General features: G+C 53.5%; 2 protein-coding genes and 1 long non-coding RNA gene across 3 annotated transcripts in view; 2 read left to right on the top strand and 1 right to left on the bottom strand.

The window, feature by feature from the left end:
* LOC142827925 (interferon-induced protein with tetratricopeptide repeats 5-like) overlaps positions 1-27297 on the bottom strand; it is a 164182-nt gene that overhangs the window by 6589 nt on the left and 130296 nt on the right. The window lies entirely within an intron of this gene.
* Positions 20365-22385, top strand: LOC149525529 (uncharacterized). The gene is made up of 3 exons (XR_016348642.1): positions 20365-20517; positions 21200-21278; positions 22273-22385. It is a non-coding gene; the product is annotated as an uncharacterized LOC149525529 (long non-coding RNA).
* Positions 22431-25358, top strand: LOC149525528 (C-type lectin mannose-binding isoform-like). The gene is made up of 4 exons (XM_089777625.1): positions 22431-22457; positions 22655-22792; positions 24263-24377; positions 25291-25358. The coding sequence occupies exons 1-4, from the start codon at positions 22431-22433 to the stop codon at positions 25356-25358; spliced, it is 348 nt and encodes a 115-aa protein (XP_089633751.1).

Genomic DNA, 27297 nt, shown 5'->3' with positions numbered 1-27297 from the left:
GGACCCCGGTCCTAGCAGTAAAGACACGGACGTTAAACCTTTTCTAGGAGACATACCCACACACACTGCCCTGACCGTCGTCTGACAGAATTGGCGTAGTCGGCAGGATTGTGCTATTGGTTCAAATACAGCAGCATGAAGCCAGTGACGACTGACATGGATTTTAGCTGTATAGAAAAGGAGTTTGCCCGAGAGGGATGGGGCAATCCTAAATGGGATAAAGAGATGTTAGGGAAAGGCGCTTGCATCTGGCTGTTAAAGGGTGTGTGGCAAGCAGCCTGCTCTAGCTACTGGAACTTAGAAGCAGAGCTGATAAGGGTGCAGAAAGAGAGATACGAACTCTGGGAACAATGCCAGAACCTGGATACCCGGATGCGAACCCTAAATAAGGACATGGAGCACCTACAGGAACAGCTCCTCCTGAGGCTAGAGAGGGGAAGGAGAAAGTAATTAATGGAGAAAAATGAGCTTTTGGAGCTGGCTTTAGAACGTTACTAGTTCAAACCCCCGCTCTCCCACCTTCCACTGTAACCAAGATAAAACAGTACAGCATTCCAGCCGAAGCTATGGCTCCGGGCTGTGAACTAATTAAGATTTGGAAAAACAGGGAATCTTAATTCGTACCTACTCCCCGTATAATTTGCTCAGGAAGCATGCTCGCTGGGAATGAGCCCCCTCCCATGAAGAAGCTCTGAGACAGCTGATAAACGAGATACGCACTTATCAGTCTATGGGTCTGATTCATCCGAATGCCCTATTTCATTTGTACCTCACTGTGGGAAACACAGAGATGTCCTATGCCTTATGGCAAGAAGGAGAAACGGTACCCTGCCGTCCCATACAGTTTGGCTCGAAGTTATGGCAGGGGTCACAGTCAAATTACTTGCCTTATGAAAAAGTGCTTCTGGCAGCCTACACAGCACTAAGAGAAACAGAGGAGCTAACCCAGGCATGTCCAAAGTCCGGCCCGCGGGCCAATTGTGGCCCGTGTTCCGGTTTAATACGGCCCCCCAGGTAATTTGGCAATATCTATCTTTTATGGCCCCCAACGAATCCATATGTATTGAGATGAATACATTGTAAAATCTCAGTTAATGTCAGTTGGTCTAAATCAGTTATAAATATATTTGGACACAACATGTATACTTGGTGTTATGTTCCTGTTCATATTTTTTGAACTTAAAAGTTGACAGACAACCTTTATTACCAATAATATGTAATGTACTTTACAATGTTCCTGACATATATTTCAGCTTCTTGGATTTTTTTTTTCATCTGGCCTTCAGATATGAAAGGCAGAGTGATTTAATACCTGTTTAGATTTGTCATCCATGTGACGAAATGAAAAGTATGCTGTTTGCAATAAACTTTGCATAAAATAGTTAATTTGCATTTAATTTTAATGGTTCAAAGAATGTCAGGCAAAATGGTCGGCCCTCACGCATGTTCACTTCATCAAATCTGGCCCTCTTTGAAAAAAGTTTGGACACCCCTGAGCTAACCCAAGCTCAAGCCATAACACTTCACACTCCTCTCCCAATCATTAAGCCCATATTGGAGGGAAAGGAGTTGCCACCGGGAATAGCCCAAAGGAAAATGACTGTCCAAAGATGAGCGCTCTATTTACACCACAGACTTTGCTGCAGCATGGATGTTATGAAAACCCTATACTGAGAAGTTTAAAATTAGTAATAGCTGACTGCAATAACACACAGTCAGATTTACCTACTCAAAGGAATCAGGAGGTGTGTGTGGAGCTAATTAGAAAACCCACCCTCCTTACCAAATTGATACTGAACAAACCTGTGTCATTGAGAAAAGTCATTTAGCAGAAATCAGGATGTATCATAAGAGGGAAAAGCATGTGAAAGTAAAAAGTGAACTCCGAGGGAGTGTAGAAAGAATTAAGTGATTGTTGTAATATGTGAAGAGAAACCTGCTTTAAAAATGACACCTTGTTTCTTTGCAGCCTCTTTCTTAAGCACTGTGCAAACCATGTAGGCAAAGAAACACTCAAATGTAAACATTTGTCTACGGACACTTTTGTTAAATCTGAAGAAAAATTAGGGATTCTACTGAATCTTAACTGGTTAACTGCATAAAAGAATAAGCTCTATATATGGTAACTCTATTTTGTAAGTTTCAAATGAACTAGTTTTATTTAGTTTTGGACAATGTCCTCTTGCTTAAAATTGCAAACAGACAAAGCACAAATTGGTTAGTGCTTCTGTTAGGCATTCAACTTTTAAGGTTAAATTTGCTCTCTAAGAAAAACCAAGTTATTGTTTTAAGAATCCAAACTCTGAAACTTCACTGTGTCTATGTTCAAGGCTGAGTTGATAATACTTTTGTCTTGCTCTCAGATCCAAGGTTGTAAGTGGGTGTAGACTGACTTTCTGTTCTGAAGAAGTGTGAAACCAACTGTCCCTCATAAGTAAGCCTGGAACATTGTACATATGATTCTTTTTAGGAAAATAAAAGCTTTTTGCTTGCAGGAACCGTAACTGGCCAACCAACACCTTGTGCTAAGGAAAAGCATTATAGCTTCACACATTAAGCCTGATCTGTGGTACAAGAGGGAAACTGAGGCATGCCACTGTTGGGGAAGGCTAGCAACTCAGAGGTAACTCAAGGGAGTGGAAGGTCACGAGTACCAATAAAGCGCCCTTGTTCTAGGAAAGTTGTAGCTCACTTGCCCATAGAAGTGTTAAGGAACTAGCTGTAACAGGTTCCCCTAGCAGATCTTAGGCAGTATTTTAAGTTATAATGAGCCACCCTGATGGGCAAGCAGTACCCCTTGCGGTTCACGTAACGGGACGCCTGGTGTTCTGGGGCACGGATGGGGATGTGCGTCCTGTCGATGGCCCCCCGCAGTTGGGGAAGCCGAGGGCGCCCAATCCCCGGATGACGGCGTCCGGGTCGGCGAGGCGGACCACCCTGCGGAGCAGCACCCGGTTGATGGCCTTGACCACCTGCAGAGAGAGACACAGCAAAGCGCCAATCAGTGGGGCGCCTGGGTGGCTGGGAGCGTTCGTGCCCTGGCAGTGCCCCGCGCCCCACTCCCGGTAGCAACCCCCCTGGCGGCGTGTAGTACGGCCGGGACAGCCCGACCCCTCCGGTGCGGGGCACTTTCGCCTCCTCCCGCCCCCCCCTTTGTCCCTGGGGCGGCCCATCCCCTCCTCGCAGCCCCCCTCCCCCCCGGCTCGGTGGCCGACGAGCGCCGTACCTGCATGAGCACCGCTCCGACGGTAGATCTCCCCACGCCGAACTGGTTCCCGACGGATCGGTAGCTGTCCGGCGTGGAGAGCTTCCAGAGGGCGATGGCCACCTGCTTCTGGAGGGGGATGGCGGGCCTCATGCGAGTGTCCCTTCTTTGCAGAGCAGGGGCGAGCCACTCACAGGGCTCCAGGAAGGTGTCCCTCCTCATCCTGAAGTTCTGGGTCCACTGTCGGTCGTCCCAGCGCTCCAGGACGATGCGGTCCCACCAGTCGCTGCTGGTGTCCAGACGCCAGATGCGGCGGGGCACGCTGGTGCCGGGGTGCCGCTGTGGCTCCTCCACGGACCCCAGGGCGGCCAGGCGGAGAGGCAGGGGGCTGACGTGCACCAGGTGGTGCCAGGCAGCCTCGAGCCATTGCTGGCAGGCTTGCAGCAGCAAGTCCAGAACGTGCACCAGAAGGTGCAGGGCGAGTTATGGCTCCATGTTGCCACCTGCGGCGGCCCCCCCGAAGGGAAGCACCGACACAGACGGGCACAGAGACCAACGCTCACAGGTTTGGGGGTGTGTGGGAGTACAAGGGTGTTATGGCAGAGGCTGGGATGTGGGGGTGCAGGAGTCAGGGACAGACCCCAGCGGGTACAGTCTGGGCAGCCCTATCGGGGTAACTTAGGACAGACTCCGGAGTGTACAGTCTGGGCAGAGCTATTGGGGTGACTGGGGTCCACCCCCAGAGGGTACCGTCTGGGGCAGATTCAGATGCCCCCAGCTAATTAGCAGAGCACCGCAGTGTCCATTGCCGGCAGCATGTGTTTCTCTTGGTGGTGCACATCTGCGCATGCCTCGGTGCACACAACAAAGTTTGTTCTGCTCCTACATGACAAAATTAGAGGGAACATCGCACTCGGGTCTTTGTCCTATCTGTCCTAAAAGACCACGATGCTTAGCCAATGCTTAAATAACCATGAATGATCATTTGGGGCCATCGTCCCTTCACCCTTGTGTTTGTGGGCTTCCTGCAGGACTGGAAACGGTGAGCGGCAACCGGCAGGAGCTACGAGCGTCCGTCCCATAGCAGGCTCAGGTAAATAAAGTGTCTGTCAGGAGCTAACCCTGACAAAGCGCGTTGGAGCTGCAGCTGCTTGTGGCCCACCCCTATAGACCGACCAAGTCGCCGCTTAATCTTCTCCCTGGTCAGCTACACAGGCTGAGCCGTGTGAGTCTGTCACTATTGCTTTCTAATTCTTTAATTGTTCTTGTGGCTCTTCTCTGGCCCCTCTCCAGTGTAGCAACATCCTTCTTGGGCCGTGGGCACCAGAACTAGGCACAGGGTTCCAGCAGCGGCTGCACCAGCACCAAATACACGGGAACAGAAGCCTCTCCCCTGCGGCTCCAGATCCCCCTGTTGATGTATCCCAGGATGGCTCAGTCCTTTGACTGCATCGGGAGCTCATGTGCAACTGATTATCTGCCAGCTGTCTACACTGGCCCCTTGAATTTCCGCAAGGACACTGAGGATCTCATGTAAGATTGTCAGTGTTCTTGCGGAAATACTGTGCTGCTCCCATTCGGGCAAAAGCCCTCTCGCGCAAATCATTTGCGCAAGAGAGCCAGTGTAAACAGCACAGAACTGTTTTCCGCAAAAAAGCCCCAATCGCGAAAATGGCGATCGGGGCTTTTTTTTGCGGAAAACCACGTCTAGATTGGCCACGGATGCTTTTCCGCAAAAAGTGCTTTTGCGGAAAAGCATCCTGCCAATCTAGACGTGCTTTTCTGAAAAGCATTTTCAGAAAATCATGCCAGTGTAGACGTAGCCTATGAGAACAAGTAAATAACTTCCTTATTCACTTTCTCCACACCAGTCATGATTGCATAGACTGCTATCATATCCCCCCTTAGTCTCCTCTTTTCTAAACTGAAAACTCCCAGTCTTTTTAATCTCTCCTCATATGGCACCCATTCCAAAATCCCTAATAAGTTTTGTTGCCCTTTTCTGAACTTTTTCCAATGACAATTTTTTTTCGAGAGGAGGTGTCCACATCTGTACGCAGTATTCAAGATGTGGGCGTACCATGGAGTTATACAGAGGCAATGAGATATTTTCTGTCTTATTCTGTATCCCTTTTTAAATTATTCCTAACATTGTGTTTGCTTTTTTGACGGCTGCTGCACATTGAGTGGATGTTTTCAGAGAACGCTCCACAGTGACTCCAAGGTCTCTCTCCTGAGCGCTAACAACTAATATAGAATCCACCATTTAGTACGTACCAGACTATTGGTTGTCTTTTAAGTTTATCCTTTGAATCAATGTTTGCAGAGGGAAATGTTTAAGTGAGTCTTTGAAGACAAGAATGTTAATTGTACTTAATGAATGTGAAAGGAGTAGGGACATAATGAGGGGATGGGTCATTGACACAGACTTCCTGGGAACCTGGGCGCAAGCAAACAATACATAAGAACTGCCAGGCTGGGTCAGACCAACAGTCCATCCAGGCCAGTGTCCTGTCTGCCGACAGTGGGCAATACCAGATGCCCCAGAGGGAGGGAACACAACAGTTAATACTCACGTGATACTTCCCCTGTCACTCAGCTCCAGACACACAGAGGCTAGGGGCACCATTCCTATCCATTCAGGCTAATAGCCATTGATGAACCTAAACTTCATTAATTTATCTAGCTCTTTTTTGAATCCTGTTAAAGTCCTAACTTTCACCGCATCCTCCAGCAAGGAGTTCCACAGGTTGACTGTGAGCTGAATGAAGAAAAACTTTGGCATGTCACTGAGTTGTATTTAAAACCTGCTTCCGTAGGTTTGAAACCCTCGAGAATGAAACCAAATGTTTCTTTGGCTCACAACAAAAGATGTTCCCTCAGACATTTTGGGTTTTCAGCTGAGTCCCAGAACTGCTGATTCCCACAGTTCTTTCCGTATTCCAGGGCCAAGCAGTTGGTAAAATCTGCAGCGAGCCCCCCGTCCCCCACCCCCAGCTTCTGCCGTGTGCCTGTGGGACAGGCTGGAGGTTCGTGGCAGTCACTAGTCCCTTGGGAAGGAGGGTTCCCAGTGGATCCAGCAGGAAGGCAAGGAACCAGCATCCTGTCCCTCTTCCCCCTACACTCGGATTCCATCTTTCTGAAGCCCCTGCCTCAGATTTCGTGGCTGGCCAGGGCACTGGGTCAGCAACATGCTTGTGCTGCAGAATGGGTCGGGGAGGAGGCTGGGGCTAGTGGCTGTGAGGGAGGAGGCCGTGGGGACCCAGTAAGAAGGGGTGAGAGGGCGTCTGGCTCTGGAGGTAGCTGGTGACTCTGCACTGGGGGAGGAGATGCAGCTCCGCCTCCTGTCTGTGGGCGGAGTCGGGGTGACTACACTTTGGGGGGGCTGAACTGCTCCCTCGCTGACAGCCCTGGGGAGGAGGCAGCTGTTCCCAGGCCTCAAGCTGGTCGTAGGGCCCAGACAGATCCTGACACCGCGCTGCCCAATGCCAGCCACACACAGCCCCCTGGAGCGAGGTGAGTGTGACTGAGCAGGGATGGGCTTCCCTTCCGCCCCCAGGGCCTGTCTCTGCCCCCCCCCCCATTGGCTGCCCCCAAAGCACCCGTGTCCCCGCAGCAGGGACGAATGCTGAGTTAGATCTGGAGCCTGCGCCCTTCAATCCACGGGAGTTTGTTGCCAAGTGTAAGCAGGACCCGCAGGAATGCGTCCCGTGCCGCTAGCGGCAAGGGGAGAGAAACCCGGGGTGTTCCTCTGTAAACAGTTTGCTTCTGCTTGGCTCGGCTGGGGTAGCGATGCCAGAGACGGCCTGGTAGCGTGCTCATTGAAATCAGCCTAATTTGGGACCTACCACCGCTCTGTCTCCACGAAATGCAGGGAGAACTGTTTGTGTCACAACAGTTAAAAGCAGCAGAAAACCTGGCTCCTGCTGTCCCCAGGGCAGGTGCTCAGCAGATGGATTGCTCCAAGAAACCAGTCCAGGCAGGGAGCTCCTGGTGGTAATGCAAAGTCCCTGCACTTCACGCCAAGGTCAGGAGGAAGCGGAGGGTTGGACAAAGCAAGTCAGTGATTTGGGGAACCAAGGTGCCGCGTTAAGATGCAGAATCTGGTCCTTGCTACAAAGGAGAAAAAACCCAAACAAGTGATGCATGAGAGGGGCCAGGACCATTTAACAGGCAAAGCCCAAAGCCTCCCTTGTAGAAACTGTCCCAGCCAGCTGTGAGAGAAACAAAACCAGGCCTGGGACCCTTCTCAACCCAACCCCAACCCCTGTGTTTTCCCCATCCCCAGGTATGGACCCTGCATTCAGAATGGCTTTGCTCGAACCCCGATTACTGACGCCCATCGGGCGCCAATGGTCACTGAAGGGTTTGGTTTCCTTATCAATGGGACCTCAAAGAATCAGTCACCCTAATGCAGGACTATGTAGCACTTTAAAGACTAACAAGATGGTTTATTAGGTGATGAGCTTTCGTGGGCCGGACCCACTTCCTCAGATCAAATAGTGGAAGAAACTAGTCACAACCATATATGCCAAAGGATACAATTAAAAAAATGAACAATCCTTTCCTGTAACCATAACCCCTGCCAGACCCTGCACCCCCCCTGCAGCCCAGGCTCCTACCCCAGGTCACAATCCCCTCCTTCATCCAATCTCCCTCCCAGACCCCACCCCGCCTCCTGTACCCCAGTCCTTTACCCCAAGCTCCCTACTGCACCAGCCTCCCTCCCAGATCCTGAACTTCCTCCATTAATACTGTGGAAGAATGCAGCCTGCACCACTTTCCAAATTCCTAGAGTGGCCCCCCATCAAACATTATTGTTCTCCCCCCCCCCCAAATGGATTAGCCAGTGGGTGAGTGAAGGAGGAATCTGGAGTCAAGGACTAAATACACAGTCAGGGTTCCGTACCTCTCGGCTCCATCGCTCCGGGGATGCAGCCAGCAACTCGGTGGCTCCGGATATAAGGAGCCCAGATGCCTCAGGCTGATCCCAGGGGCACGAAACTCCTCAAAACTGGCCTGCATCTTCCTTACCCTAATGTGGGGGTGGGGAACCCACGGCGTGGGGGTCAGATTTGGCCCCTTTGCCTGGATCCAGCCCCCAAGACTCCGGCTCCCCCCACCTCCGGGAGCTGGCGCTGGTGCTCCAGCCCTATGGTTACCACCGTGGGGCGGGAGCACCAGCACTGACTCCATGCTCTGAGGTAGGAGTGGGAGGGAGGCAGAGCACTGAGGCCTCCCAGGCTGGGGTCAGGCCAGGCTCTGCATGGGGCACTGGGGGAAAGGGGAGAGGGTGCCCAGTGCTGAGTGAGCTGACAGCAGGGAGAGGTGCCAGGGAGCCAGCTGCAGAGCTGGGCCTGGCTGGGGGAGAAGAGGCCAGGGGGGGAGTCTCTGGATGGATCCCAGAATCGGCAGCAACTCTTGACCTGCTTTGCATTTCGACTGCATCTCGGCATTCGTCTCCCGCCTCCCCTGCTGATTGTCATGGCTGATGAAGCGGCCTTCCTTGTGTAACCCTTCGGCCGGGCGGAGCCAGCTGCAGCCCGGGCCGGGTTCCATCTCTAGGGGTTTCTTTCTGCCCATCCAGCACAGGGCTCCAGTGCCCTGGGAAATTCACGCCCACCCCTCTGGGCAATGCTCCCCCCTCGCAACGTGGCATTAATTGGGGAAACCTCCCCAAACAGAGCCCATCACCAAACCCACCAGTCAAGTCCCAGCCCAAGAAGGCCGGGCAGGGCCCTTTTCCTCTCAAGTCCAGCCATGGACATGTCCCCGACACCTGCCCAGCCCTGCACTGCCCCCACTACCAGTCACTCGCCTGGGGGGGTAGCCAGGATGGGTAGGAATAGAGTCGCTAGCCCAGGAGTCTCTGACCTTTTAACCGTAAGTGCCATGTAAGATACACCTAAACCCAAACACTCTGGCCCCACTTCCTTCCTACCCCTTCTCTGAGGCCTCACCTGCTCCCTCCATGCCCCTGCCTCCCCCATCCTCACTCACTTGTACCTGGCTGGGTAGGGGGTTGGGGTGCAGGCTCTGGTCTTGGGCCAAGGGGTTTGGAGTGGGGGGGGGGGGGCTCTGGGCTTAGCCCAGGGTGGCGGATTGGGGTCCAGGAGGGGTTTGCAAGGTGCAAGCTCTGGGAAGGAGTTTGGGTGCAGGGGGACTCATGTCTGGGGCAGGCGGTTGGGTGCAGGAGGGGGTTCAGGCCTGGGAGAGGGGTACAGGAAGCAGGTTCTGGCTGGGCACTGTTTAACTGAGATGGCTTCCGGGTGGTGGAGCAGGGGGGTTAAGGCAGCTTCTTCCTGCCCTGGCCCTGCCCTGCCCCTGAAAGCAGCTGGCATGGACAGCAATGGCTCCATGGCGCCATGTGCTGCCCCTCGTCTACAGGCCCTGAGCCCACAGCTTCTACTGGCCACAGTTCTCTATGAGGGTATGTCTACACTAGCTCGTTAATTCGAGCTAGGTAGGCAAATCAGGCAACCAGAGTTGCAAATGAAGCCCGGGATTTAAATATCCCAGGCTTTATTTGCATGTTCCTGTCCGGTCGCCATTTTGAATTTTCACTAGGACGAACTCAAAAGATTTAGTTCGAATTAACGTTTCACTGCTGCATGTAGCCGTGCGGCAGTGCGTTGGGGCTAGGGAAGCCGTGGGGTAAAGGAAGTGGGAGCGGGGACTCAGATCCTTTCTCTGGTCCTTGTCACCAGGGTGGTGTAGAAGCCAGGAAAGTTCCCCACAATAGCGGAACCATCCCCCGCTTACATAAAGAGAGAACCGGCCCACGGCTGGTCCTTTTCTGTAGAGCCATTCCAGTGCGGCATCTGTTGCTGTGGTAACTCCCTCCTCTGTCCTGGGCCTAGGCACTTATCCGGGAGTGCAAGCGGATACAGGACACTTGGCATGAAGGAGCAGGGTTACATAAAAAGCACGGGGCCGACTTCGTCTCTCTCGCTGTTATCACAATAATAATTGTAAATGATAAATACACCGTATCTTTTCTAGTAGATACTAGAGCTCAAATATCCATGATTAAGCAGGAAGACTTTCATTGCCCGCCACCTTCTGGCCGAAAACAAATATTAGTTACCGGAGTAAATAGCATCGTTACAACTTACCCCTTAGTTAAAGTAAAATTAGACATTCCCCTGAAACCGCACAGACAGCCTCGGAAGCATGAGATAGTCCTTGGAAATGCCAATATACTTGGCATGGACATCTTAAGAGGAAGGGAAAGAATGATTAATAGAAAAAGATAGGTCTTTGGAGCTGGCTTCAAGCCACGCGTGACTATCTTAGATGATAGAGACACTCCTCTCTATGAGATTAATTTGCTGGCTCAAGCCCCCGCTCTCCCGCCTTCCACTGTAACGAACATGAAACAGTACAGCATTCCAGCTGAAGCTATGGCTCCGGTCTCTGAACTAATTAAAGATTTAGAAAAACGAGGAATTTTAATTCGCACCTACTCCCCGTATAACTCGCCAGTATGGCCAGTAAAGAAACCAAACGGAAAATAGAGACTCACCATAGATTACCGGAGATTAAACAGTAACACAGGATCTTTAACAACTGCAGTCCCTAACATAGTTGACATTGTAAATAGCATACAAACTTGGAATAAGCAATGGCTGGCTGTACTAGATGTAAAGGATATGTTTTTCATGGTTCCCCTGCAACCTGCAGATCAAGAAAAATTTGCTTTCACCTGGAAAGGAGTCCAATATACCTTTACACGCATGCCACAAGGCTATAAACATTCACCTACAATTTGCCATGGGGCACTGGCAAAGGTTTTAGATGGCCTGACCTTGCCACCCAGTGTCCAAACTTTGCAGTATATAGATGATATTCTCATAGGAGGAGACACTTGTGAAGAAGTCCAAGAGGCTATGAATGGAGTAAAAGCAGCATTAAAGAGTCTTGGTTTAGATTTACCACCAGACAAATGCCAAGGCCCCTCTCATGAGGTAAAATTCCTAGGCACTGTCTGGATGGGAGGCCGCAGGATGGTGCCAAATGAGACAGTACAGGAACTTAGCCAGGCACCATCCCCTGAGGATAAGGCACAATTAAGACAATTGCTTGGAGTTTTAGGGTTTTGGAGAAAACATGTACCTGGCTTTGCGGTCATAGCCCGACCACTGTATAATTTGCTCAAAAAGCATGCTAAATGGGAATGGACCCCCATCCATGAGGAAGCCCTGAGACAGCTGATAAACGAGATACATACTTATCAGTCTATGGGTCCCATTCACCCTAATGCCCCATTTCACTTGTACCTTACTGTAGGAAACACAGGGATGTCTTATGCTCTGTGGCAAGAAGGAGAAGCTGTACCCCGCCGCCCCATACAGTTTGGCTCAAAGTCATGGCAGGGGTCACAGTCAAATTATACGCCTTATGAAAAAGTGCTTCTGGCAGCCTACACAGCACTAAGGGAAACAGAGGAGCTAACCCAAGCTCAAGCCATAACACTTCACACTCCTCTCCCAATCATTAAGCCCATATTGGAGGGAAAGGAGTTGCCACCGGGAATAGCCCAGAAAATGACTGTTCAGAGATGGGCACTCTATTTACACCACAGGGTGGGTGGGGCGGACACTGCACAAAACCCCACCATGATTAAAGAATCCCTGTGGAAGGTGGGAATGCCTGAAGAGTACCACCTGCCCCCACAGCCGTCTCCTATTAAGGATGCAGCACCATTTAACCCATTACAACCTGAAGGAGTATGGTTTACAGATGGCAGCGCCAAGCTAGTGAAAGGGAAATAGATAGGGAAGGCTGCAGCAGTCTCAGTAGACACATCTGCTGCACCCCTGACTGTAAACATAGAAGGATCAGCTCAGCTTGCAGAGCTGGCAGCAATCAAACTAGCTTGTGAGGCCGGCGCTAAGACCATTTATACTGACTCCTATGCTGTATGGGCTGGAGCCACCCAGTGGATAACTAACTGGAAGAATAATAACTAGGAAATAAGGGGAAGACCTGTTTGGGGACTGGAATATTGGAAATGGATATACCAGCATGCAACCCAACATGCCTTAAGCATAGGTCATGTGCCAGCTCACCAAAAGAATAACACCCCGGCTGTACAGCTAAATAATTTAGCAGATGCAGCAGCACAGATTTTCACTACCCAGGGAACGCCTGTATACTTGGCTGCATGAAACCTTGGGACACACAGGAAGTGATGAGCTGGTGCGGCAGGCACATGCCAGGGGGTGGCCTATCACTCACCAACAAGCCAGGGATCTGGTACGAGCTTGCACCCTCTGTGCTGAATTCAGAAAACATATAACAGAAGGACAACGGTTTGCCAGGCTAAGAGATGGGAAAGTGCTATGGGCAACCTGGCAAGTAGATTATATTGGTCCATTGCCCACCAGTAAGCAAAGGTGGAAATATGTTTTAACTGGAGTAGAAGTTGTTTCAGGAATTGGGTTTGCTTACCCGACTCGAGTGGCAACAGGACTATCTACAGTCATGGGACTAAACCGCTTAATAGCCCTTGTCCCAACACCCCAAGAAATCCAGTCTGACAATGGCTCACATTTTAAAAACAAACTGGTGAATGAGTGGGCCCTCTGCAATGGAGTCCAATGGACCTTTCACCTTCCGTACCGACCTCAGTCTACTGGCATGGTCGAACGCTGGAATGGACTGCTGAAAGCCCACTTGAAGCCCACAGATGGCAAATGGGGAAACAGATTAGATACTGTGGTGCAAAGATTAAACAATCGACAGACTCCTACGGGCAGTCCAATCAGCAAAGGATTTTTCCCTACAGGGAGAATCTCTCCAAACCCCACTGTACCACTTAAAGATTCCAAATATGCACCTGGAGATACAGTGGTAATTAAACACCCCAGTTTGGGAACACAAACCCGCGTGCTGCACTCCTATAAGGGAAAAGGAGTCTAGACCACTGCAGACGCTGGGCTAACACCAATAACCATTACTGAGGCTTGGATTGCATCCAAGACCGGCTGACCTTATGTTTTATTACAGGAAACTGAGGCAATAGCCCCGAACAGTGCTCCAGTCGGATGCATCCTTCCCAATGCCTGTTTGGAATCAGAAAGCCACTATGAACTGTATATATATATACTGCTTGCTGTCGTGATGTTTGCAATCACCATCAGCTATAGACTATTGAAACGAGACGTGGCACTCCCACTTGCCATGGGTCTCCTTTTCATCCCAACTGCTACTGCTGTACCAGAACATCCACTCAAAGGTGCTATTCAAACCATTGCTTCTGCTGCTGCTGCCACAGATTGCTGGATGTGCACCCTATTGGATTCCTCTACTGGACTGGAAATTGAGTTTGTCCCTCTCAGCCCAAATGACTGGTGGAACAAGAGCGACATCTTCCGATGGGGACCGGTGTGGTTCGATGACAGCGACTACCGCAGTCCTCAAAATTTACTATTAACCCTCTTGTGAGATGTCCCACAGGTTTCCATCGATTTACCCGTGCATTCTTGCCCTGGCTTGGAGTAGCTGAATTTGAACAAGCCATAGTAAATGTGTCAGGGCAACTAGAAATAGCTTTCAACCAGACTGCAGATGCTTTGGGCCTACTCAATGAGCAGATCCAATCAGTGGCCCGTTTTGCCCTACAAAATAGAATAGCTTTAGATGCAATTTTAGCCCAACAAGGAGGAGTATGTGCTGTGATTAATCAGTCTTGTTGTTTCTATGTGAACCACTCAGGGCAGATTGAACAAGATGTATCTGCTATAAAAGATGCAGTTAAAATACTACATGCTGTAGCTAAAGATGGGGAAATCTCATGGCTAAATTGGTTAGCCCAATATTTAGGACTTTCCCTAACTCCTTTCCTGCATTCCATTCTAATCACTGTTTTAACTATTGTAATTGTTATAATCATTTTTTGCATAACCTTGTGTATTGTGAAACGCCTAGTTAATGTAGCTATCTCTTCTGTGCACATTCGATATGCAGCACTTGGAAAAGATCCCAGCCAATTCCTCGATTATGAACCCCTTAATCAGACCATCGAGCATTTTTAGATTCCCCCAAGGTGGGCAAAAGGTGCTGGTATCACCGCCATCTTGTATCCTAGGACGTAGTGTGTCGTATCAGGGGGTGGAATGTAGCCAGACATAAAGCCCCATTTTAACATCCATCTTTGTCTGCTTAAAACCATGCAGGGCACATAAGAGCTGGAAAACAGCATATTCTTTGAAAACCTTGGAGCAGGAGGTTTAGATATGCTGGCTCAGTGACCGTGACCAACTGTAAGCAGAGATAGGAGGGTGGTCAAACTAATTGTTGACCAAGAGGCTGTACATTGTGCCCTTGACTGAAACCCATATTGATACGAACACATACCCGTCCACGGGGGAAGGAATCTCCCGCCCAACAAGAACATCCGGCAGTCCTAATTTAGTTATCTTCCTTTCTTACAAGTGTAAATTAACTTGTAACCTGCTTGTAAGAACTGGCACCACAAAATGGACCAGTAAAATTTGGCCTCTGAAGATAAGAAAGAGAATACGGGCCCCCAGGGGTATAAAGATGAGCCCAGCAGCACATTTGCTTTGTGTGTCAATCTACCATCTATCTGCTGGTCGGGTTTGGTGTTTGACCTCCCGAGGTTCCAGAGGGGACGCCCACCTCGTATTCGTCTTTCCGAGGAATTGAGAGACCGGCCCTGGCCTGACACGCTGGAGTCGAGAGGCACAGAAGGGGGTAAAAATTGTACCTGGATGTGGTCCTTTGTTTAAGTATATATACATAGTGTTAGAGCTCTTTAAAGATTAAGCTGTCACTTGGTACCATTATTTTCTATTTTCTATCTTTACCTTTTTCCTGTAACCATTTTAAGATCTGTATTTGTTAGCATTTAAGAAATAGAGCAATAGCCATTGTAACCATATGATTTATAAGTTCCTTTAATAAACCTGTAACTGTTTAAGTTTTTAACCTGACTCCTTCAGTTGCTGTAATAGAACCAAGCACAATTTAAAAGAACTTCAGCCGGTCATAAAGGGACAGACATAGGGAGAGCTTAGGCGTTTGGATCTGTGTCACTCCCAGGTGACAAGATCCGTTGGGGCACCTTTCCAGCCTTTCCCAGGCTGCCCGCTGCGAAGGAACTTTTGTGTTCTAGCAGTTAAAATCTAAGGTGTAATAAGCTCTTCCTACACACTGGGGATTCTGTTAGCCTGTTTGGCTACCCTCTGCGACTGGACCTTGGTCCTAGCAGTAAAGTCACGGACGTTAAACACTCGGGGCTCCTTTCAGCCTTCTGGGCTGCCCGCTGCGACGAGACTTTGTGTCTTAGCAGTTAAAGACTTAGGAGACATACCCACACACACTGCCCTGACCTTCGGCTGACAAGTACTATTTACCTACGAGGCAAACAGTGTATTCCAGGGAACCTGTACGTTGACAGAGGGTGTAACCGGGTTGTTTTGTTAGAGGCAATGAAGGAAGCTGTCAAGCAAGTTTAAGGAGAGAAACTTCTGTGGGGCCCAGGTCTCTTCCAGAACTCACGAGGCTGCCACACATGGTGTTTTGCTCCCCATGCAGCTTCGCTTGCTCGTGAACCAAACCCTCTTCCTTTTCTTTTCTCCTCCGCTCAGTCTGTACCTCTAGAACCCATGGCAAGGAATCTCAGCCCTATTGCTCGCTCTAAACTGCTGCTGGCATCGAGCGGGACCATCCCCTCCTGTCTCAGGGGAAAAGGCCTGCGAGGGGAAGGTGTATTTTGGTGCCCTTTCTAGTAACAGGGTGCAAGGGGAGGGTTCATAGAATCATAGAATCATAGAACTGGAAGAGACCTCAGAAGGTCATCAAGTCCATGGGTTGCCAGCCGGGCAGACAGGTTCTGGCGTGGGGTGGGGTGGGGTGGGGGTGACAGTATCAATCACAGAGATCCCCTTGGGTCCGTCATGCGGTGTGCCGATCATACCATTGAGCCTGCCTACCTGCACCACTCTGTCCGGCTGGTGAAACTCTGGTCTCTCCCTGCCAAAGCACAGAGTTGGGATAACAGCCTCCCCAGCAAAGTTACACACACGCTGAGAACAGCTCGGCTCAGGGCCGACGCAGCTACAAGGCCAGCACCCAGAGCACAGCCCTCAAATGGGACCAACCCCCAGATGAATCCGCCCGACTCCGTGTAACAGTTTTACACAGAGAAAGCTCGTAAGTTCATTCTCTTCCTGAATGAGAGACAGAGATGCACAGCTGTGGTTCCCCCTGCCCCCGCCCCCAGGTAACAGTTATTTACAGTGGGCTTGATAATAAAGAAAAGTGTTTTATAAAGTATAAAAATAGGATTTCTGTGATTGCAAGTGAAAACAGATAGATCAAAATAAGTTTTTAGGCTAAAATAAGCAAAATACACCAGCCAAGCCTGATGGCACATCTCCACTGCACAGTTATTTCGGGATACTGGCGGTATCCCAAAATAGCTAGCCCGCATCTACACAAGCTGCCCGTTATTTCGAAATATTTTTCAAAAAAATGGGTGTACAATTTCACAATCCTGGTAAATCTCGTTGCACGAGGGATAAAGGATGGCTCGAAATTGCACGTTATTTCAAAATTTGGTGTTGTGTAGATGCACCAAATTTCAAACAAGCTATTTGCATATCTAATTTTGAGGTTAGGGTGCTGTGGAAAGTTTTCTGTTAAAAGCATTTGCGGAAAAGCGCGTCTAGATTGGCATGGATGCTTTTCCGCAAAAAAGCCCCGATTGCCATTTTCACAATCGGGGCTTTTTTGCGCAAAACAAATCTGAGCTGTCCACACTGGCCCATTTGTGCAAAATCTTTCCGCAAAAGGGACTTGTGCCCGAACGGGAGCAGCATAGTATTTTCGCAAGAAGCACTGATTTCAGACAGTAGGAAGTCACTGTTCTTGCGGAAATTCAAGCAGCCAGTCTAGATGCAGCCGAAGGGTATGCCTACGCTAGCCCCCTAGTTTGAACTAGGGAGGCTAATGTAGGCATTCGAATATCCCGGGCTTTATTTGCATGTTCCCATCCGGTCGCCATTTTTAAATGCCACTAGTCCGAATTAACTGCCCGCAGCTACACGCGGCAGTTAAACGGTAATTCGAACTAAGTCCTTAGTTCGAATTACCTGTTATCCCTCATTCGGCATTGTGTAGCTGCACCAAATTTCAAAATAAGCTATTTGCGTATGTTATTTTGAGGTTAGGGTGCTGTGTAGATGCACTATTATACACTAAGAATCTTGTTCTATGTCAGTTCTAGTGTAACCACCAGTGGGCAGATCTGAACCTGGGACCTCTGGAACTTAGTACAGAATCGTAGAAGTTGCTCTAGCTTCAGCTATGAAGAAAGCTGGCGATTGGCTCAGGGCAGGGGTCTCCAACCTTTTGAATTTAGGTGCAATCCAGGATCTACCTCAAACCCAAACAACCTTGCCCCGCCTCCTTCCCGCCCCTTCTCTGAGGCTCCGCCCCCTGCTCATTCTATCCTCCCCCACCTTCACTCACTGTTATCGGGCTGGGGGCAGCGGGTTGGGGTGCAAGGGAGGGGGTGCGCGCTCTGCTCTCGGGCTAAAGGATTTGGAGTGTGAGAGGGGTTCTGAGCTGAGCCTGGGGCAGGGAGTTGAGGTGCAGGACGGGGTTCAGGCTGCAGGCTCTCGGAGGGAGTTTGGGTACAGGGGGACTCAGGGCTAGGGCAGAGGTTTGGGGTGCAGGAGGGGTTCAGGACTGGGGCCGGGGTTCGTAATGCAGGCTCCAGCTGGGCATCGCTTACCATAGGTGGCTTCTACTAAGGCAGGCTCACCCCTAACCTGCACCACTCCCAAAAGCAGCCAGCAAACTGCCTCCATCCCTGCACCCCTCTGCTCTGTGGAGATGGGGTACAGGGTGGGGGAGGGGCACCCTGACATTAGCACCTCCTCCTCTTCTTCCCCTGCCCGGCACAGCAAGCAGGAGGCTCCGGGGGGAGAGGGGGAACCTCCAAGGAAGAGGGCAGGAGGAGCACGGCCATGCTGAGAGGGGCAGATGAGGGGCCGTCTCTGGACAGCCTCCCAGCCAAACCAGTCAGGGTCACCTGTCAGAGGCTCCAGGATCGACCAACAGAGCCCCATCGACTGTCTGGTGACCACTGGCTTAGGCTGAAGAGCTCCCTCGTTCTTCTCTCTCGCTGTAAGTAGCCCCAGTGCCACGCCATGGGACAGGGACCCGCACTAGGTGTGTGTTACACTAGCACGTCTCCTCATCGTGTTTCTCCCAAGCGAGGCAGGCTCCTTGGGTGGTCAGAGGGTCTCCTGGCATCCGACCACGGCCCTGTTGTTTGGTTCCCACCTCGACATCCCTTTGGCCCCTGGCGGGACGTGTTTGAGCTCAGTGTCAAAGTCCCCCCCGTCTCCCCCGTGAGTGGAAAAGTACCAGATCCAAAATGCCTTCCAGCTTCAGGTGACCTGGCCCCGTGTCCTGGCCCACTCCAGACAGTGCCCCGGTCGTTGGTCGGAGCACCCGCCCGCCTGCAGGAAGGCGCCTCTCGCCCACGCCAGAGCAGAGCCGTTTTCCTGCAGCCGCTATCCCCCGTGGCCATGATCTTCCACTGCTTCAGCCTGGCGAGGGCGGGCCACGGCTGTCCTCGCTCCCCCGCCCCTCTCATGGGGAGGGACCCATTCGCTTCGTGCACGTGCAGGGGACCCCTGGGGCCCCGAGGGCTGGGGCTCAGCCAGGCCCAGGGACTTGGGGAGACAGGTTGTCAGGCAATACCTCTGTCAGGGCAGCTCCCCCGTGGCTCCCTCTGCGCTCTGTGAGCTCCGGGCTGAACCGGACGGGGAAGGTGCCGAGCTGGCCCCACCCCGGGCTCACCAGGGCTCGGCTGAAGTGCATGTGCAGCCACCCAGCGCCCTCCCTGCAGGGGCCCTGCGCACGGGAGACCGGCCCTGCCCCAAGGTGCCTCCATTGCCCATAGACCTGCCCCCTCTCCCCCCGCGTCACCCCCACACACTGACTTCACTGGGGAGCTTTCAGGAGACACTGAGACTCGCTAGGAGTCACTAGGGACTCGCCCCGTCAGGACGGTGCATTTCCCAGCAACACACGGTGCGGGGGGGGGGGGGGGGGGGGCGACGAGCCAGGCACAGGGCGTGGGAGGGGCCGAGGGTCATTCTGCACTGGAGGGCTGGGAATTGGAAACGTGGCCTTTTACCCTGCCCTGGCGGGGCCAGATCTCAGCTGCTGGGACCTCATGGAGCCCATTGGAGCTACAGCCGGTTCTCACCCGCGGGGGTTCTAACCCCGGTGATTCCAATGGAGCGCTGCCCAGTGCACCCCTGCAACCCCAATAGCGCTCCCCGACTGTCCCCACTGGGGTCTGACCCCAATAGCCCTGCCCAGACTGTCCCCACTGGGGTCTGACCCCAATAGCCCTGCCCAGACTGTCCCCACTGGGGTCTGACCCCAATAGCCCTGCCCGGACTGTCCCCACTGGGGTCTGACCCCAATAGCCCTGTCCGGACTGTCCCCACTGGGGTCTGACCCCAATAGCCCTGCCCAGACTGTCCCCACTGGGGTCTGACCCCAATCACCCCAATAGCCCTGCCCGGACTGTCCCCACTGGGGTCTGACCCCAATAGCCCTGCCCCGACTGTCCCCACTGGGGTCTGACCCCAATAGCCCTGCCCCGACTGTCCCCACTGGGGTCTGACCCCAATAGCCCTGCCCAGACTGTCCCCACTGGGGTCTGACCCCAATAGCCCTGCCCCGACTGTCCCCACTGGGGTCTGACCCCAATAGCCCTGCCCAGACTGTCCCCACTGGGGTCTGACCCCAATAGCCCTGCCCAGACTGTACCCACTGGGGTCTGACCCCAATAGTCCTGCCCGGACTGTCCCCACTGGGGTCTGACCCCAATCACCCCAATAGCGCTCCCCGACTGTCCCCACTGGGGTCTGACCCCAATAGCGCTCCCCGACTGTCCCCACTGGGGTGTGACCCCAATAACACTGAGAGGGATTCCTACAGTCCCATGGATCTCAGCACTTCCAGGAGAAGAGGGGAGGACCAGTGTTTACCGTATCTCTTAGCTGAGCCCTGACAAGCACGTCCGCCTGGCCACACTCCAGCTGGCAGGTGGATTGTGGTTCCTTTTATTTCTTCTTCCCTGCACATGAAATAACTGTATCTGCCATCTCCACAGATTTGCATGTTCACTATTGACCCCTGCTCCCCTCTCAGCCCCTCCCCAACTGGTCTATAAATGCCCAGGCAGGGCCAGTGCCCCGTCAGGCTGCACTTGGACCGACCCGGCACCAGAGCAGCTCCCCAGCGACAATCAGGTGAGTCCCCGGCTCCCTCCCGCGTCTCCCCCCTGCGCTGGTGGCTGGTGGCAGCGGGGCCATTGCTGGATTGGTGCCTTGTGTGCGCCAGGAACCCCTCTGGGTCTCACTGCTTCCCGTGCACAGCGAGGCCCAGCCCCCGGCCCCGTGCCCAGTCCCTGCTGGACCAGCCGCCTGCTCCCCCCTCCCGGTCCCATGGGGGGGGCTGCGTGGGGCCCTGCCAGCCCAGCACTGGGGGAGGGGCAGCGGGGGATGGCAAATGCCCCTTCTGAGAATCACTGTGCTGAGGATCCGGTTCCTGGGTCCCCTGAGTGATCCCGGCCTCCCTCTGGCGTCCCCCCCTGCAGCCCTGGTGTGGGGGTCCCTGGCCGTGCGGCTTGCAGAGCCCAGGCCCTGCGGAGCTGGAACCCGGCTCCCTGCTGGGTGTCCGGTTCTGTCCCTGGGGTGCGGCTCAGCGAGGGGGAGAACCAAAGGGCCCTTTGGAGCCAGGGAGACGGGCTCTGAGCAGGGACCCCGAGGCGGGGGGCTGGGATCCCTCTGGGGCCCTTCAGCCTGGCCAGGCTCCTTAGCGCACAGCCCCCTCCAGAGCCCCTCCCCGGGAAATGCCCCATGGGGGGGGTACAGTTTTTCCAGGGGGGCGTCAGGCTCCCCCATCCATCCCCCTTGTGTGTTTTCTCCCCAGGGAAGCGAGACGATGGGCCCAGTTGCCTTCTTCAGCCTCTGCCTCCTCGGCTGCCTGATCTTTAACCCCTCGCTGGAAGGTGAGTCCCTGCCCGGCCCCTCGGCCTGGACACCCCAGGCTCTGTTTGCCCCGATGGGACGTGAAGTCATTTCACCCAGGGGGCCAGCCCCACCGTGGGGGAGCAGCCATCAGAGCTGGGTCCCCATAGCCCCTGCCCCACCCGACCCATCGATCCAGACCCCGGCCAGCAGCTCAGCCCCTGCGTGGGGAGAATGCGCCGTTGCACCTTTAATATCGTCTCTTGGAGACACGGCCAGCTCTGCGGAACTCCCTTTTCTCCTCGACTTTCCTCCCATGAGCCCTCACCGGCCAGTTCTGAGCTTATTAAATAAACCTCGTTCAATGCCATTGCTGTGGCTGCCGATGCTCACTCCTTCCCTTCCCTCCTTCTGTGCGTTCAGAGGCACTTTCTCCTCGCTGCCTTAAAACCTCAGATCCACAACCAATTTCTCCTTGTGAGTCAGAATTAACCCTGAGGTGACTGTTCCCCTCGGACCTTCTTCCCCTTCGCTCCTCATACGGCCCAAGGACATTGTGAAATGTTCCCAACCAATAGCCGGGAAACTGGAGTCCCCCCATTCCGAGCGGCTCCTCTGCTTTCTATAGTTTCTCCTGGGAATACCTCCTGTGGGAGTTGGTATCACTGCTTCCCCCTCTTTTTAGGGAGCTCCTCCTTGCATTGGTGTGCAGACGTCTGAGAGGCTGTTACCTCACTGTTCTCATTCTTGTTTCTCCCCCCCCCCCCCCACTGAAGACAGGAGCTGCACATCTTCCTTGAGGACACCCCAGTGCCTGTCTCATAGGAAATGGGACAGTGGTCATTGTTATTGTCAGTAGCACAGCCTCACTGCCACAGTGAAAGAGGGTGAGGGGGGCAGCTGTTTTAGCTGAGGGGCAATAGAAGAGCGGGGCCATTTTGGGAGAGGACAAAGTGTCACAGCGGTTTTGGAAGTCTGGAGAATCTGGACGGGCAGCTACTGACAGCTCTGCTCCCTCTCTCGCCTCCACAACAGCCTCGCCCCGAAGGGAGCGCGCTCTCCAGCCTCGATTGGTGAGAAAGGCCGCAGCCTGTTCCCGTGGCTGGTTCCGCTACAGAGACCACTGCTTTAAATTCTTCCCTGAGAAGGTGACCTGGTTAGATGCTGAGGTAGGAGGCTCGTCTCCAGGATCCATGGGGCGGGACAGGTTAGTGGGTTTGGTGACTGGCTCTGAAGAGGGGCAGCTGAGGTGAATTGTCTGGGTGCCGGCTCTGGGGCTCAGGAACAGGCTCCGAGAGGGGACTCGCTCTCCTCTCTCCTGCCACTGCCCCGCTGCAGCCGGGTGGAGCAGGACCCCACACCGGGGCAATGAGCATCCTCCGCCAGGGTGACAGGCCTGGCCCATGTCCCCCTGCAGATAGAGTGTCAGCATGAGCAGCCGGGGGCCCATCTGGCCTCCATCCTCAGTGACGCGGAAACCAACATAGTCGCCCAATACCTCAGCACGGCGACCTCCACGGATCGCGTCTGGATCGGACTCCACAACCCCAACAAGGTGAGCGCCCGGCCCGGCTTGGCCTCTGGCAGCTGCCCTGCCCCATGGCTCTGGCTCCCAGGGGCTGGGCACATCCCAGGCCCCACGATCCCTTCATGTGGCTACCAGGATCTCCCTCCCCCACTGCTATGCCCTTCCCTCCTCTTGGGCACCAGTGTCTCCCCTCTGCACTGCCCCATCTCCCCAGCCCCCACCCCCTTTCCGTCCCCATCCTACCGTAACTTCCCCCCCCCCCCCCCGGATTCTCCCTTCCCAAATACCTGGTCTCTCCTTCCTCAGGCTGACCTTTGACCTGCACCTGCCCCCCAACTACTGCCCCATCTCCCTTACCCATCCCACCTCTACCAAGCCCCCCCCTCCATCCCCAATAGCCCCCTCTCTTCCCACTCCTGGCCCACGCACTGTGCCGAGCCCTCTCCCTCCCTCCCACAGCCTGTCTCCCATCCCCCATCCCATGTTTTCCAGCCACTTTTCCCTGCCCAAGACTTGAAACTCTGAACACCCCCGACTGCTGGTCGCTCCCTCGGCCTGGGGGTCCCGCCCTGGCCTGGTTCTCTGTAGGGGAGCCCCAGCTCCACCGGGCAGGGAGGGGCAGGGGGACCCGTCACCGGCTGGGAAGGAGCCCAGGCAAGAACCTCCGGGTAGGGGGGGCAGCGAGCCAGCCTGGGATCTGGGATCTGGCTGTCAGCCCCCTCACAGCTCCCCTGTGTAACCACATCGAGCTCCATCCGAGCTCTGCTCCATCTGCTTCCTGCCCCTGCTCAGACTGGCACAGGGCCGGGGACAGGAAGGGGGGAGGCAGAGGGAGCCTCCCGCAGACTCGGGCCTTGGCTCCCTGCCCCAGAGCAGAGGCTGGGCCGGGCCCCATGCGGGAGGGGGAGGTGCTGTGAGCCGTTCTCCAGCCTGCTCAGCCATCCAGCTCCCCCTCCCCCGGCACTGCATGGAGCTAGTTCTGTGCCCCCCAAACCCAGCCAGACCCCCAAGCGCTGAGGCCAGGCCAGAGCCAGGCCCTTACAGTGACCGGCCCCTTGTCCCCTGCTCTGAGTGTCCGGAGCTCCCGGTCCTGCTGCCTTGGGGCCAGGCTGGCGCTGAGCCCTCGAGAGGGAAACGGCCCCGAGTCCCCTCCCCCGACCCCCAGCGTCTCCATCACAGACACACGTCGATTTTGCTCCCACCGGCTGAGACCAGCACAGGAAGCCCCCTGCCCCCCCGGCGGGCCCTGGCCCCTGGGGTCTGCCCCCCCCCCGAGTGACTGCAGCTTGGGGCGGGGATTTGGGCTTGGGGGGCAGAAGGGAAAGTTGAGGGGCTGAGCGTTACTGTGACGTCCGTGTCTCTGGGCTGGCCCTTCCCCCCCTCTCGCCCCGGCCTGAGCAGGGCCCTGCTGTATGCGGGTTTGGTGTGTCTATGGTGCCGCATCACCAGGGTCTCTTCTGCCCGGCCCCCCACACCCTTTCTCCCCTGGGTCTGCAGGACAGAACGTGGCTGTGGACAGATGGCTCCATCTATCGCTACCGTACTTGGCTGGTTGGCGAACCAAACAACGACGGAAGTATGGAGTACTGTGTCGAGCTGCTGGAATTCACCGGTAAGGCAGATGCTCAAACACACCTGCTCCAGCAAAGGAGCCCCACCAGGACCCTGTGCACACCACACAGCCCGCTGAGGGCCTGGCCTCCTGTCCCGTCTCCCTGCCTCTCCCCCGGCTCCCCCAGCTGATCTCTGTGACACAGGAAATGTCTGTTTCCATGGTAGCATCTCTAAGGTCCAAGTAGCCACATCCAACTAGTCTTCCCTCTAATTCACCGTCCATGTGCCTCCCAGCCCTGGCCGGTCCTACTTGTCACTGGCCAACTGCTCCCACACGCCCGGACAAGTTCACGCCCAGCCGTTTGGCCTGGGATTGTTTAACCCCTTTCTGGCCACGGCTCACCCGTCCGGGAGAGGGGCTGTTCTAATCCCATCACTTCACATCAACAAGTGCCACACGGCTGCCAAAAACAGAAAACCTCCTTCTGGGCGGCATGAACCGGAGTGTTGGGAGCCAGACCCGAGAAGCGATTCTTCTGCTCTGCTCTGCCCCACATTGTCCTCAGCTGGAATAGTGTGTCCAGTTCTGGCACCACATTGCAGGGAAAATATGGACAAACTGGAGAAGGTCCAGAGCAATGAAACTGATGAACCTTCTCGAACACATGAGCTGGGAGGGAAGGTTGACAAAATGGGGTTTGTTCCTTGTGGAGAGGAGAAGACGGAGAGAGGGCAGGAGAGCAGCTTCCAAATACCTGAAAGGGGGTTGCAAGGAGCAGGGAGGAAAATTGTTCTTAGTAACCTCTGGTGGCAGGACAAGAAGCAAAGGGTTTGAATTGCAGCAAGAGACGCTCGGGCTGGACAATAAGAAAAACTTTGTCAGAGGCTGGGAATGGGTGTGACAGCCATGGGGTCGTCTCTCCACCCGCTTGCCCTTCCCCCGCCCCAGTGATTTCTGTCTTGCCTCCTAGGTTATAAGAACTGGAACGATTTTCCCTGTGAGAAGAAAAACTCCTATATTTGCAAGTACAGACTCTAGCAAGAGGAGCTGCTCACCTACTCGGGCACGATCAGGCAACGTCCCAGACTTTCGACTGCTTTGCTGCATCAGGGGCCAGTCCTGTCCCACCCTGAAAGACCAGCTCTCAGGTTCCCAACTGCAAACTGCCTCCCCCCAGTGTCTCTGTGCTAGTTACACCCCTGCTCCCTCTCTCTTGCTCCCTCCACGGCTGCAGCCGCTACAGCAATAAACTCTCCTGAGCATGCAGGTCTGTGTGTGTCTCCTCTGTCCCATGCCTGGCCCCGTGTAGATGGGTCTGGTTCTGAGCAGCCTGGACTCCACTGGAGGGGAGGGAGGGGACCCCAGAGTGAGGCAGGTTGGACCTGGTCTTTGAGCTTAGAGGCAGGACTGGGTCTCCACCCAGAGCAGTACGGGAGGCATCGTACGGCCCTGGGCTGAGAGCGGATCCATGCCAGAAGCTGATAACCGGGCCCGCTGGATGCCTCGTCCCTATTTACCGTTGCTCTGTGAGATCTCTCTGGTAGCCGGGTTGGAAGTCGTGTCCCTGGCCACACGGGTCTTTACAGTTCACCCTTTAAGCTGAATTACAGGTGAAGGAAGTGAGAGGTGTAAGAAAAAAAACTGTCCCCCCCCCCCACCCCAGTAAAAAGTTTGGCCAGGCCACTCTTGCTATAGTGGGCTGCAGTACTCCTCGGGAGAAACCTGCCGCACCCTTCCTGCACACCATTGCCTTTAGAAAAAGAGAAAGTGTGAAACGGGGAAAATAGCCTCAGACTCTCCCACCCGTCACCTTGGCATGAGAACTGCGGGGCTTACCTGGTCGCATGAAACTTGCTCAGTTTCGGCCCTGGGACACAGACCCCCCCCACTTGGTGACCATTGGGCCATATATGGTAATATGCAAGCGCGAGAAAGCAAAGTGCAGATTTGCACAGTTCACTCGAGGAGGTCTTCGCAACACACGTACCACCGTGCGTGTGCCTTCCCATATTCTCCAAAGCGCTGCCGGCCTGATCAACCGACCAGCACCTCCCCCAATTCTCGGGCGTAACCAAGGCCTTCGCAACCGAACCAATATCTTTGAAATGTTCCGTGTGCTGTGTAAGTTGGTATGTAGGATTTGATTTTTCTTGTGGTATAAGCTTAGCGTTGTAGTTGTTTTGGGTAGTACATAGAGTTTGTAGTTATCACTGTTATTTAATTAGTGTAGCTGGATATTTTTAGAATAGAGACTATTCCCCTCACCATTCCCATCCTTATATCTCTGACACGTTTAACTAGAAATCATAAAATAAATATAATAAATACTGTAAATTCATTATTAACACGGTCTATTAAAAATCTCAGAATAAATACTATAAAATAATCACTGTTATAAATGAATATTTTTTATTTGATAAGAACATAAGAACGGCAGTACTGGGTCAGACCAAAGGTCCTTCTAGCCCAGTATCCTGTCTGCCGACAGTGGCCAGCACCAGGTGCCCCAGAGGGAGTGGACCGAAGACAATGATCAAGCGATTTGTCTCCTGCCATCTCTCTCCAGCCTCTGACAAACAGAGGTCAGGGACACCATTTATCCCCTGGCTAATAGCCTTTTATGGACCTAACCTCCATGAAATTATCTAGCTTTTCTTTAAACTCTGTTGGGGTATGTCGGATTAATCCAAACTAGCTACTCCATGCCGCGTGTAGCCACGCGGCACAGGGTTCGAACTAGCCGGGATTTAAAAATGGCGGCGCCCATCTTATGCAAATGAAGCCCGGGAAATTCAAATCCCGAGCTTCATTTGCAAGTGCGGTATGCCTACATTACCCCGCTAGTTCGAACTAGCGGGGTAGTGTAGACATACCCTTATAGTCCTAGCCTTCACAGCCTCCTCTGGCAAGGAGTTCCACAGGTTGACAACACGCTGTGTGAAGAAGAACTTTCTTTTATTAGTTTTAAACCTGCTAC

This window comes from Pelodiscus sinensis, chromosome 1 (assembly GCF_052426305.1).
Source record: "Pelodiscus sinensis isolate ZL-2025 chromosome 1, ASM5242630v1, whole genome shotgun sequence".
Classification (NCBI taxonomy): Eukaryota; Metazoa; Chordata; order Testudines; family Trionychidae; genus Pelodiscus; species Pelodiscus sinensis.
Note: the sequence above shows the minus strand (reverse complement) of the source record. Positions and strands in the feature narration are given on the sequence as shown.

What these genes read in the sequence shown, in the direction of transcription:
- LOC149525528 (XM_089777625.1), top strand. Translation starts at nt 22,431, where the DNA reads ATGGGGCGGGACAGGTTAGTGGGTTTG. An exon ending in GACTCCACAACCCCAACAAG is followed by an intron (nt 22,793 to 24,262) that starts GTGAGCGCCCGG and finishes CTGGGTCTGCAG; the next exon opens with GACAGAACGTGGCTGTGGAC. An exon ending in CGAGCTGCTGGAATTCACCG is followed by an intron (nt 24,378 to 25,290) that starts GTAAGGCAGATG and finishes CTTGCCTCCTAG; the next exon opens with GTTATAAGAACTGGAACGAT.